Below are 13,352 nucleotides of genomic sequence, written 5' to 3'. Positions count from 1 at the left end.
AGCCGCAAGTGCGGGTGCTCATTTGTTCAATATTCTCCTCTGATGCAACCGGAAACAGGAAGTTGTAAGAGAGGAGAAGATTGATCAACTCGAGCAGCCGCGCAAGCGCAGCTTTTTGAACGCGTGCGGCTGGGCGAAAAAGAAAGCCAGCATACTCTACATCAGTGTTTTTCAACCTTTTTACACCTGTGAACCGGCAGAAATAAAAGAATTATTTTGTGGACTGGCAAACTACTAGGACTAAAATTTTAAAACCCTGTTTCCGCCCCATCTCCGCAAGCTCGGTCATCTCAGTAACTATAGAAAAATAGACAAATATAGTGCAAAATACAGACAGCAGATATAACTTCTCAAAATTGACACATTTTGATCACTAAATTGAAAATAAAATCATTTTTCCTACCTTTGCTGTCTGATGATTGATTTCATGAGTCTCTGGTTGTGTTTCCTTCTGTCTGTGTATCCTTTCTTTCTTTCTGCACTCAGGCCCAAGAATTGTCCCTTTCTATTCCCTCCTTCTTTCCTTCCTATGTCCTTAGTGCCCCCTGTGCCTCCTTCCCATGTCTTTAGTGCCCCCGGTGCCTCCTTCCCATGTCCTTAGTGCCCCTTCCTGTCTTTAGTGCCCCCAGTGCCTCCTCCCCATGTCTTTAGTGCCCCAGTGCCTCCTTCCCATGTCCTTAGTGCCCCTTCCTGTCTTTAGTGCCCCCAGTGCCTCCTTCCCATGTCCTTAGTGCCCCTTCCTGTCTTTAGTGCGCCCAGTGCCTCCTTCCCATGTCTTTAGTGCCCCTAATGCCTCCTTCCTATGTCCCTCTCACTGCCTTCTACACTTTGTCCCACCCCCACCCCCGAATCCTGCCTGCCTACCTTTCTCCCTCCCTAGCCAAAGCCAGCCTGCTGCCTCCCTGCTGCTCAAAAAAAAAAGCCTCCTTCCTTTTCCCCTGCTCTTACCGCCATGCTCATGCTGCAGCTACTAAAGCCGACAGGAAGTCTTTCCGACTCAATTCTGAAGTCGGAGAGGACATTCTGGGCCAGCCAGGCAGCGATTGGCTGACCCAGAACGTCCTCTCTGACATCAGAATTGATGTCGGAAAGACTTCCTGTCAGCTTTAGTAGCTGCAGCATGAGAGCATGGCGGTAAGAGCAGGGGAAAAGGAAAGAGGCTTTTTTTTTTTCGCGCAGACCGGCAGAAATTCAACCGGCGGTAAGGAGGAGGGAGGGAGATGGTGGGGACCGCGTGATCCTTGATCGCCTCACTGCGGGGACATGTCCATTCACCGCTCCACGGGGTGGTGAATGGCCTTGTCCCCGTCCCACAGAGGCCACTATTTTTTCTTCCCCGTTTCGGCAGGCTACCCACAGCTAAATGCGGCTAGCCGCGGATAACCCGCCACCGTGTCATTCTCTACCCTGAGGGACCCCACAAGGATTTTTCCAAGCTGTAGAAATATTTGTAGGGATATTTGGAGCATTGAGATTGGACAGATAATTTCTGCATCTCAATGGCCAAGATTCTGGTCCTGGAGATTAAGATTAACAAAGTCAGCATCTATGAGTCAAACTAGAGAGTTGCGCGGGGATAGAAATCCCACCCGTCCCCACCCGTCCCCGCCAAAGTCCCACCCGTCCCCACCCGTCCCCGTGAGGACTCCCACCCGTCCCCACCCCGTCCCCGCGAGGAATCCCTCCGTCCCCACCCCGTCCCCGCGAGGAATCCCCTCCGTCCCCACCCGTCCCCGCGAGGAATCCCCTACGTCCCCGCCTGTCCCTATAAACTACAGAAATAGTTATTTCATTTAATTATGCTACTGAATTAAAGGCTCTGGTAGAAACCCATTTAAAAATAAGCAAAAAGACTTTATTAATTTGGAAATATTAATTGGGAAGAATACATACTTTGTAAACGGGTTTCTACCAGAGCCTCTAATGTTTATAAATTTTTATCAACACAACTAATATACTACTTTATCCTTAAGCAAAAAAAAAATAATAATAATAATTTTTTTCCTACCTTTATTGCCTGGTTTCTGCTTTCTTCATGTTCTCATTCAATTCCTTCCATCCACTGCCTCTCTTCTCTCTGTGTCTTCCATTTGCTCTGTTACTGTGCCTCTCCCTTTCTCCCCCCTCCCAAATTGGTCTGGCACCCATCTTTTTCCCTCCGCTCCCCCCATAGTCTGGCACCTCTGTCTTCTTCCCTGCCAGCGTCTTCTTCCCATTCCCTCTTCCCCATTTCCTTTCAGTGTCCTTCTCCCCCACCATCTTTCCCATGTCCTGTCAGGCAGCATCCTTCTCCCCTCTCTGCCTTCCCCATGTCCTTTCAGCGGCCTTCTCCCCCCTTTGTCTTCCCCATGTCCTTTCAGTGGCATTCTCCACCCCTTTGTCTTCCCCAGTGCTTTCAGGGTCCTTCCCCCCCCTTTCTCCCGTTTAACCCATGTCCTTTCAGCGTTCTTTTCCACCCCTTTGTCTTCCCCAGTACTTTCAGCGGCCTTCTCCCCCCTTAAGCGTCTTTTCTTCTCCACTCCACCTTTCCTCCCTCCCTGCCTCCACCTTTGTGGCGCTTTTGCACCCGACCGACAACAGAACAGGCCCGGTCGGACAAATCTCCCTGTCCTGTAGCCGCGAATCTAAATTACCTTCTTACAGCAGCTGGAGTAGTGAAGCTGCTGTAAGAGGTAATTTAGATTCGCGGCTACAGGGCAGGGAGATTTGTCGGCCGGGCCTGTTGTCGGTCGATCGGGGGATCTGACCGGCTGTGCACATTCTCCGGGGCGGTCCGCCTCCTCCCCCCTCTTTCGTACGCCATTGCCTTCTTCCTACCTGCCCTGCCGCACACAGCCGACCGGAAGTCTTCCTGATGTCAGCGCTGACGTCGGAGGAAGGGAGGGCTTTGTTTAAGCCCTCCCTCCGACGTCAGCGCTGACATCGGGAAGATTTCTGTTCGGATGTGTGCTGCGACAGGGCAGGTAAGGAGAAGGAGACTACCCTCGCGGCTCGACCAACCCCGCTGCGATCCAACCCCGCAGGAATCCCGCGACCCTCGGAGGCGTCCCCACGGGATCCCCGCGACCCTAGGGGGCGTCCCCACGGGATCCCCGTGACCCAAAGGGGGAACCCGCAGGATCCCCGCGGGTCCCGCGGGATTCCCGTCATCCCCGTTCCCGTGCAGCTCTCTAAGTCAAACATGGATATTTTTATTACATAGAGTGTTATGGACCCCGACGCGCTTGCAAAAAATAGATAATACTAGATCTAATAGATGCTGGCATTGTAAAATAGAAATAGGGACATTAGATCATTTAATTTTTTTTTGTCCTTGCATAAAAGCCTTTTGGAATTTAATTTGGCCCCAAATTAATATATTACTAGAAAATCAAATTGGTCTCTCATATGATACCATATTATTTGGTACTGCAATGAGAACACACATATCAGCAAATAATAACAAATTGCTTTTAATATTGACAGGAGTTGCCATGCAGCAAATCACACAAAATTGGAAGGATTATACCAAGCTAAATTATACATTCTGGTGGAACTCGGTGTGTCACATTTACAAAATGGAGAAAATATTGGCATTACATAGTAACATAGTAACATAGTAGATGACGGCAGATAAAGACCCGAATGGTCCATCCAGTCTGCCCAATCTGATTCAATTTAAATTATTTTTTTTATTTTTTTTTTTCTTCTTAGCTATTTCTGGGCGAGAATCCAAAGCTTTACCCGGTACTGTGCTTGGGTTCCAACTGCCGAAATCTCTGTTAAGACTTACTCCAGCCCATCTACACCCTCCCAGCCATTGAAGCCCTCCCCTGCCCATCCTCCTCCAAACGGCCATGCACAGACACAGACCGTACAAGTCTGCCCAGTAACTGGCCTAGTTCAATTTTTAATATTATTTTCTGATTCTAAATCTTCTGTGTTCATCCCACGCTTCTTTGAACTCAGTCACAGTTTTACTCTCCACCACCTCTCTCGGGAGCGCATTCCAGGCATCCACCACCCTCTCCGTAAAGTAGAATTTCCTAACATTGCCCCTGAATCTACCACCCCTCAACCTCAAATTATGTCCTCTGGTTTTACCATTTTCCTTTCTCTGGAAAAGATTTTGTTCTACGTTAATACCCTTTAAGTATTTGAACGTCTGAATCATATCTCCCCTGTCTCTCCTTTCCTCTAGGGTATACATATTCAGGGCTTCCAGTCTCTCCTCATACGTCTTCTGGCGCAAGCCTCCTATCATTTTCGTCGCCCTCCTCTGGACCGCCTCAAGTCTTCTTACGTCTTTCGCCAGATACGGTCTCCAAAACTGAACACAATACTCCAAGTGGGGCCTCACCAATGACCTGTACAGGGGCATCAACACCTTCTTCCTTCTACTGACTATGCCTCTCTTTATATAGCCCAGTATCCTTCTGGCAGCAGCCACTGCCTTGTCACACTGTTTTTTCGCCTTTAGATCTTCGGACACTATCACCCCAAGGTCCCTCTCCCCGTCCGTGCATATCAGCTTCTCTCCTCCCAGCATATACGGTTCCTTCCTATTATTAATCCCCAAATGCATTACTCTGCATTTCTTTGCATTGAATTTTAGTTGCCAGGCATTAGACCATTCCTCTAACTTTTGCAGATCCTTTTTCATATTTTCCACTCCCTCTTCGGTGTCTACTCTGTTACAAATCTTGGTATCATCTGCAAAAAGGCACACTTTTCCTTCTAACCCTTCAGCAATGTCACTTACATACATATTGAACAGGATTGGCCCCAGCACCGAACCCTGAGGGACTCCACTAGTCACCTTTCCTTCCTTCGAGCGACTTCCATTAACCACCACCCTCTGGCGTCTGTCCGACAGCCAGTTTCTGACCCAGTTCACCACGTTGGGTCCTAACTTCAGCCCTTCAAGTTTGTTCAACAGCCTCTTATGAGGAACTGTATCAAAGGCTTTGCTGAAATCCAAGTAAATTACATCTAGCATATGTCCTCGATCCAGCTCTCTGGTCACCCAATCAAAAAATTCAATCAGGTTCGTTTGGCACGATTTACCTTTTGTAAAGCCATGTTGCCTCGGATCCTGTAACCCATTAGATTCAAGGAAATACACTATCCTTTCTTTCAGCAACACTTCCATTATTTTTCCAACAACTGAAGTGAGGCTCACCGGCCTGTAGTTTCCTGCTTCATCCCTGTGACCACTTTTATGAATAGGGACCACATCCGCTCTCCTCCAATCCCCAGGAATCACTCCCGTCTCCAGAGATTTGTTGAACAAGTCTTTAATAGGACTCGCCAGAACCTCTCTGAGCTCCCTTAGTATCCTGGGATGGATCCCGTCTGGTCCCATCGCTTTGTCCACCTTCAGTTTTTCAAGTTGTTCATAAACACCCTCCTCCGTGAACGGCGCAGAATCTACTCCATTTTCTCATGTAACTTTTCCAGACAATCTCGGTCCTTCTCCAGGATTTTCTTCTGTGAACACAGAACAGAAGTATTTGTTTAGCACCTTTGCTTTCTCCTCATCACTCTCCACATATTTGTTCCCAGCATCTTTCAGCCTAGCAATTCCATTTTTTATCTTCCTCCTTTCACTAATATATCTGAAAAAATTTTTATCTCCCTTTTTTACATTTTTAGCCATTTGTTCTTCCGCCTGTGCCTTCGCCAAACGAAATATAAAAAATTTTAAGAAAATATGGGATCCATTGACTAAATATTCTAAAGATCAGATATCTTAACACATTGATAATAATAATATAGGGTTAGGGTGGGAAACATAGAAATTAATATGAGAAAAAATGAAAAAACAAATAAAGGGGAAAGGGATTCAATATATATGATATGATATTGTACATACAACTATAATTATTATAAATTATATAATATGCTATTCATTTATTGTAAGAATGAAAATTTAATAAATAAAAATTATAAAAAAAAAAAAAAAAAAAAAAGAAAGCTGGTTGTTAGACTTCACCTAATAGAGTCTTGATCCAAAGAACCCTTTGAACCACGAGAGAACATTACCTTGCAACTCGAAGGCATCTAGACAGGCCAGTAACTTGGTGTGATCCTCCAAGTCAAAGGCACTACTCAGATCAAACTGAAGAACTAATGCGCTACTACCCTTGCTCAACAGAATATTTAAATGATCTAACATTGTAACTATCATCGTTTCTGTACTATAGTAAGTTCTAAAGCCAGATTGAGAATCATGAAGGAAGGAATGTTGCTCAAGACACGGTACTACTCGAAAGGGTCCAGAGAAGAGTGACTAAAATGGTTAAAGGACTGGAGGAGTTGGGGTGGAAATGTAAGTGCATCTTATGAAGCGAAGATACAAATTTGTTAAGCCCGCTGCTGCATCTTTTAAACCCCCCTCCCCCCGCCGCATATTTTTAACACCGCCGCTTTTTTTTTTTTTTTTTAAACCTACCATCGCTGAATCTTTAAAACCTGCCCGCCCACTCGCTGCCATTGTACCTGGTGGTCCAGTGTATTTCCTGGCCAGCGGCGCACAGGCCAGAAGCGCAGAGATCAGGAGCAAGCCTTCCGCGCTCCCGCCTGGGCCCGCGCCAATCTCTGAATGGCTGCAGTCAGCTCTTGCGGGACTCACGAGAACTGACTGCAGCCATTCAGAGATCGGCACAGGCCCAGGCGGAAGTGCAGAAGGCTTGCTCCTGATCTCTGCGCTTCTGGCCTGTGGCACCGCTGGCTGGGAAAGATGAGAGCCATCTAAGGAGGGAGGAATTTAAAAAGGTGAGTATAGCTGAAATTTAGTCAGCCGTACATCATACAGGAGATCCTTGAGTCCTGAGACCATCCTGGTGGCCATTCACTGAACCGAATTTGGTTAAGAAGGTTTTTTTGTTGTTGTTTTCCTCCTCTAAATCTAGGGTGTGTCTTATGGTCAGGTGTGTCTTATGGAGCAAAAAATACGGTAATTATAAGCACACTTCATAAAACAAGAAGAGGAAAAAAATAGCCCATGAAAATCACTTAGTTACTGGCTTATCAAATTAACTCCATTCGTAATCGGATGCTAAGGATCTATTCTGGTACAACTATTTTTTAACATTTATAAATAATCTAGAGATGGAAATAACTAGTGAGGTAGTAAATGTGCCGATGACAAGGTTATTCAAAGTTGTCAAATCACAAGAGGATTGTGAAAATTTGCAAGAGGACCTTTGGGAGACTGGCAGCCAACTGGTAAATGTTTACTGTGAGCAACTGCAGGAAAGAGGAGCCCAAACTGTAGCTATGCATAATACCAGGCTATAGTCTTCATACAGAGTTCTTCAGAAGCCTCATAATCACAAAGTAAAATAAAACAGTTAAGTCTTAGCCAAAAGGAAAGATTTATAAACTATAAAGAGTTTTACCTCATGCAAAATTGTAATTTCTTTAATAAGACTTTAACTATTTTTTCTGCGGCCCTACAAATCCAAAATGTGGCCCTTCAAAGGGTTTTAGTTTGAGACCACTGCGCTAGCTAATAGTGGACCAAAGAGGTCTCCTGCACAACAGTAGCAGGTGGGAACAGGGCACACATTTACAGTGAGACAGCAAAAACATGCTTAGAAAAGTTGTGGGCTACCATTTCCCAGACCAGGTTCCATCAATGATGTTGCTCATGTGTGAGCAAGTCCTACTTATCTGTTTACAAGTAAGTAATTTTGTTTTAAAAAAAAAACCTCTCTTCTGCATGTAAAATAAGCATTATGGGGAAAATTCTATAGCCAGTGCCTAAATTAGGTGTCTGAAGGTGCCTTGCCAATGGTCAGAAATGGCAGGGTTGAAGCACCTACTGACGCCTAAATAAAAGGCGGCTGAAATGGCTGCTGGAATCATGGCTAGGAAACCGCTTTAGGCTGCGAAACACTAAAGTAGGTGTGACCAACCCCCGAAGTGGCATTAGGCGATCTAAAGCAGTGTTTCTCAACTCAGCCCTGGAGCACCCCCTTGTCAGTCAGGTTTTCAGGATATCCCCATTGAATCTACATAAACTTGATTTGCATACACTGCCTCCATTATTTGCAAATTTTTTCATGCATAGTCCTTGTGGATATCTTGAAAACCTGACTGGCAAGAGGTACTCCAGGACCAAGTTGAGAAACACTGATCTAAAGCGACTACCCAGCCATGAATCATACCAGATCCCACGGGCACCGGTTACAAAATCGTGGCTTATGGGGAGTCTCTGCCGCTCAGCTGAATTGGGGGAAGGGGTGGAATCCCCCTGCCGCAATTGGCTACTGCGGTCTAGGGCCAAGCGGCTTTCCGGGCCTATATTTCAGCCGTCTATATTGGTGCGATTCTGTAACTAGCGTCCTGGAATGATTGTCAGGCGACCACCGACTTGGGCACCGGTTACTGAATCCGGCCCTATGTGCATTAAGACCTTTTATGATATTACCTTCAAAAAAACAGTAAATTTAAGACTTTAGCTTGAATGAACTAGCATATTTATGAAATTAGGCCATATTGTTGTAAATAAATCACATTCCATGCTCATTCCTCCTCAAGAGTTGCTATTGTTTTTTCCTATATCATTAATTCCCCAGGTTTAAATATCTATTCCTTAAAAGAAGGGCCAGCATATGATTTCCAGCATAATTCTGGTTGCCAGCTGGTTCCTTGCAGTGTCACCACAGTCAACAGCTCCTATCTCTAGAAAGCTGATAGCAGGGTGCTGCTAGGGGGGTTTATTCAAATATGCCAAGAGCAGTGACTCAGCCAGGCCATACACCATGGGGTACCCTAGATGTGCACTGATTGACGCACAGCATGCGTACCCTGCTGTGTCTTTCCTTGTCTTGTATATAACTGTGCGTGGTAACACTGTGTCTGGATTTGGATTCACAGCTCAGAAGAGAATGGAAGGCCTCCGGACCCTGCTGACTGGGCTGTTGTGGATGTTGTCAATTACTTTCGATGTGTGGGATTTGAGGAACAAGCTAGTGCATTTCAGGAGCAGGTAAAATGATACGAGAAATGTTAATTGTTGCCAGACACACAGAGGACAATTTTTAAAGCCATTTGAAGTGAATTTAAAAAAAAGGTTTGCAAGGGTTTAAAAAAATGCATGGATAATTTGTCCATAAGCCATTATTAAAAGTGGGGAAGTCCACTGCCTATTTCCAAGATAAGCAGCATAAAACTTGTTTTACTGGTTGGATTCTTGCCAGGTACTTGTGATCTGGGTTGGCCACTGTTTAAAACCAGGATATTGGGCTTGATGGATCTTCGGTCTGTCCCAGACAGTATGGCAATTCTAATGTTCTTATAAGCAAAGCAGTGTTTTATGCATTGAAGGACAGACGGGGGAAAATGGTTGAGTATCTGAATAAATTTATGTAAACTGTTCTGAGCTCCCCTGGAAGAATGGTAAAGAAAATTGAATAAATAAATGAATGAAATAGGTGCTCATGATATTGTGCATCTGATTGTGGGTACACTTGTGTGCAGCTTGTATTGCATAACTTTACCTGGACTTAGTGGAAGTGTTTTTTGGAGAGGCTGGTATGTAAAATTGCACAAAAAAATTAATGTGCCAAAGAGCTGGTGTAATATCAATATGGAAGTATGCTCATATTTGTTTGAAAACGATAGTACCCATACAGAGAAAAGTATGTGTGTACTATCTACCTGTTTCCAATGATAGATTACCCCTGTGATGGGCTCATTTTATAGCAAAATATACAAAAAGACATCTATTTTATAAAGGTTACCTTTATAACATAGACTCCCAAATCCATCCCCAATAAATCTCAAATTCTCAGAAAATGGTATAGATTTGGGCATGTACTCAAATTAGGGCAATTCTATAAATTATGCATTAATAGTTGGCATGCTAACTTCACATGTAGTTCATTAGAATAATTTAAATTGGTCTGGTCAAAAAATCTTAGCAGCGAGAACAATTACTTCCAAACCTTTACATATGCTGAGCGCTCAAAGCACACTTATAAACAGCACAGCTACACGTTAATAGAGACATAGAAATATGACGGCAGATAAAGGCCAAATGGCCCATCCATTCTGCCCATCCACAGCATCCACTATCTCCTCCTCTCCCTAAGAGATCCCATGTGCCTGTCCCACGCTTTCTTGAATTCAGCCACCGTTTTTGTCTTCACCACCTCTATTTGGAGCCTATTCCACACATCTACTACTATCCTTTCTGTAAAAAAGTAATTTCTAGTGCAATAGGTGAGACATTCTAGACCAGTGGTCTCAAACTCAAACCCTTTGCAGGGCCACATTTTGGATTTGTAGGTACTTGGAAAAAATAGTTACAGCTCTCCCTCACTATTCGCAGTTTTCCTGTTCGCGAATTCGATTATTCGCGATTTTTGTTTCTTCTAATTTTCATCTATTTTCAGACTGCTCAAACCTCCCCGGATCGTACCTGGTGGTCTAGCGGTGACGTGGGGCAGGAGCGATCTTCCTACGCTCCTGCCCCGTGCAGAGCTGTCATCAAAATGGCTGCCCTGAATTCCCATTGTGGTTTCAAGACCACAACAGTTATTTTGATGACGGCTCTGCACGGGGCAGGAGCGTAGGAAGATTGCTCCTGCCCTGCGTCACCGCTAGACCACCAGGTAAGGACTGGGGATGCAGGAAGGAGGCTGGGGTGGGTCAGAGCCGGCCCAAAAACTTATTTGCGGGCTGGCTCTACACCTAACCCCCACGAATACGGAGGGAGAAGTGTAATGTCTTATTAAAGAAATGACAATTTTGCATGAGGTAAAACTATAGTTTATAAATCTTTTCTTTTAGCTAAGTCTTAATAATATTGTCATTTATAGCTAAAGAGACATATGATCAAGAAACTTTTATTTTACTTTTGTGATTATGATAACCATACCTAGGGCCTCAAAATAGTACCTGGCGGGCCGCATGTGGCCCCCGGGCTGCGAGTTTGAGACCACTGTTCTAGACAGATAGGTTGTGTCCCCATGGCCACATGTCATCTGCATAAGGAATCCATTCTGGATTTTTTTTTCTGTGCCTGTGGTGTATTTCGCAGGAATGAAAGGACATTAGATGAAGTTAAAAGGCTCAGGAGTAATCTAAGAACATCCCTTTCCTCAGAGAGATCTCCATTGACCACTACTGTCGCCTTCTACAGCTATAGTTTTCATACAGAGTTCTTCGGAAGCCTCAATGGTGTACAAAAAAGTTTTGGTGTTTTCATGAGAATTTTAAAAAGTTTCCAAGTTTAATTTTTTGTTATACTGTCTATCCCAAGTATCCAGACGGTTTACAATGAATAAAAATAATAAAAGTTAAAACAAAAGAAAAATAAACAGTACTCCCCGTGAACTCGCGGTTCAGTGTTCTTAGCCCCAGTCGTTCGTGTTTTTTTTCCCTCCTCAAAAATATCCTCCGTCTGCCTCTTCCATGACCCGGGACACTGCTGTGCGCATCCTCCGGCCCCCCCAATCTGCTTTGCCGGGCCAGCGATCCCGGCCTGGATCAAAGCCGCAAGCACCACCGCCCGCATCAGCACTCGCAGCAGCCGCCCCTGCAGCCCTCTCCCGCCTCTGATCCCCGCTCCTAAACTGCATCCAATTATCGCGGTTTTTCAAAATTCATGGGTGCTCATGGAACGCAACCCCTGCCAATTTCGGAGGTGTACTGTAATCTTAAAATATGAGGGAGGGAGAAGACAGGGGGATGGTAAGTACAGTGGGAGGGAGGGTTTCTTCTATTTTGCATCATACAGTAGGAAAGAGTTGAGCCGTATTGAAAGCGTCATAAAACAGGAAGGGTTTAAGTTTGGATTTGAATGACAGTAGAGACAGCTCTTGTCTGAGTTCATTAGGCATCGCCTGTGAAGATTTAGGTAGGGTGGCTCGTGAAACTAGTGACCTCTGAGGCTTCTGAAGATCAAACTTTGTATGAAGACTGTAGCTATGCTGTTTATAAGTGTGTTTTGAGCACAGCATATGTAGGTAGGGCTGGTCTCGGACTGCTGGGCGCGATGGACCACTAGCCTGACCCAGCAGCGGCAATTCTTATGTTCTTATGTAAATGTTTGGTATTCATGGCGCATAACCACATATTTGTGCCCTTTGTATAGATGCCAAAATTCCATCGGTGCTATTCCATAAATACCGTATTTGCCGGCGTATAAGACAACTTTTCAGTACCTTAAAATCCTCCCCAAAGTCGGGGGTCGTCTTATACGCCGGGTGCTGTTTACATGCCCTTACTTTACATGCCCTAACGTCTCCTTCCTTACCTCCTTACGGTGCTTACGGTACTAGTAAACCTGCCGGGACATCAGCGGGGCCATGGCAGGACATCAGTGTGACAAGGGTGCCAGCTCCTTCATCCTGCGCAGCGGGAAGCAGCGGCGCTCTGGCCCCACCCCTTTTCTCTTGACTACGTCTCTCGCACATGCGGCCGTGTGTGGAGTCTAGCCCTTAAGGAAGTTGCGGGGGCGAACAGGAGGCTTTTGAAGGCTTTTAAAGGGAAACTGTCATGCCAGCAAACTTGCTAGGGACTTGCCCGGCACTTGCTCTCTCCCTCTATGTGTTATCTTCCTTCTATCATTGACAGTTTCAGTTTGGTTAACAGTTTAGAAAACAAATAGCATGGCAGCTCCCATGGATTTATTGTTCTATTCAGCTTTAGTGAATTAATTAAAATTGTTGAAATAAATTCTGATGTTCTTTTAAGTTTTATTTGTTGTGCAGAAGGTGTGCGGAAGAAGGGGTAGTCTTATATGGCGAGTATATAACAAACTCTATATTTTAACTGTAAAAGTTGGGGGGTCGTCTTATACGCCCAGTCGTCTTATACGCCGGCAAATACGGTACATATCTCACATAGCATGCACTTTACAAGTGGGTGTGCTTATAGGCAGGGAGAAAAGACAACACATAGGTGTGACTTACAGAATAATTTTGTCACGTGCATTTTTCCAGCACTTAGACATTCCATCTATGTCAGCTGAAAGAAGAGCAACCGGAATTATAACGGGGATAGAATTCCTCTCGCATGAGGAAATGCTAAAGAGGTTAGGGCTCTTCAACTTGGAAAAGAGATGGCTGAGGGGAAATACGATTGAGGTCTACAAAATCCTGTAGTGTAGAACAGGTACAAGTCAATTGATTTGCTCATTCTTTCAAAAATTATAAAGACTAGGGGACACTCAATGAAATACATGGGAAGACCTTTCAAACAAATAGAAGGAAATATGTTTTTATGCAAAGAATAGTTAAGCTGTACAACACGTTGCCAGAGGATGTGGTAATGTGATTTTGCAAAGCTGGGTTTAAAAAAAGGTTTAGACAAGTTCCTGGAGGGAAAGTCCATAGTCTGCTATTGAGATAGACATG

The 13,352-nt window shown here is 44.8% G+C and overlaps 1 protein-coding gene across 5 annotated transcripts in view; it reads left to right on the top strand.

The window, feature by feature from the left end:
* The window catches only part of SAMD13 (sterile alpha motif domain containing 13), a 44,963-nt gene that overhangs the window by 5,801 nt on the left and 25,810 nt on the right, over nt 1-13,352 (top strand). For all 5 annotated transcript variants that reach the window (XR_004536682.1, XM_033917208.1, XM_033917209.1 and 2 more), the window contains one exon: nt 8,866-8,977. Coding sequence is in view for 4 of the 5 variants with exons in the window: in XM_033917208.1 (XP_033773099.1) it covers nt 8,866-8,977 (112 nt within the window). In the remaining variant the exon portion in view is untranslated. The remainder of the gene's footprint in view (nt 1-8,865; nt 8,978-13,352) is intronic.

This window comes from Geotrypetes seraphini, chromosome 12, assembly GCF_902459505.1.
Source record: "Geotrypetes seraphini chromosome 12, aGeoSer1.1, whole genome shotgun sequence".
NCBI lineage: Eukaryota > Metazoa > Chordata > Amphibia > Gymnophiona > Dermophiidae > Geotrypetes > Geotrypetes seraphini.
Note: the sequence above shows the minus strand (reverse complement) of the source record. Positions and strands in the feature narration are given on the sequence as shown.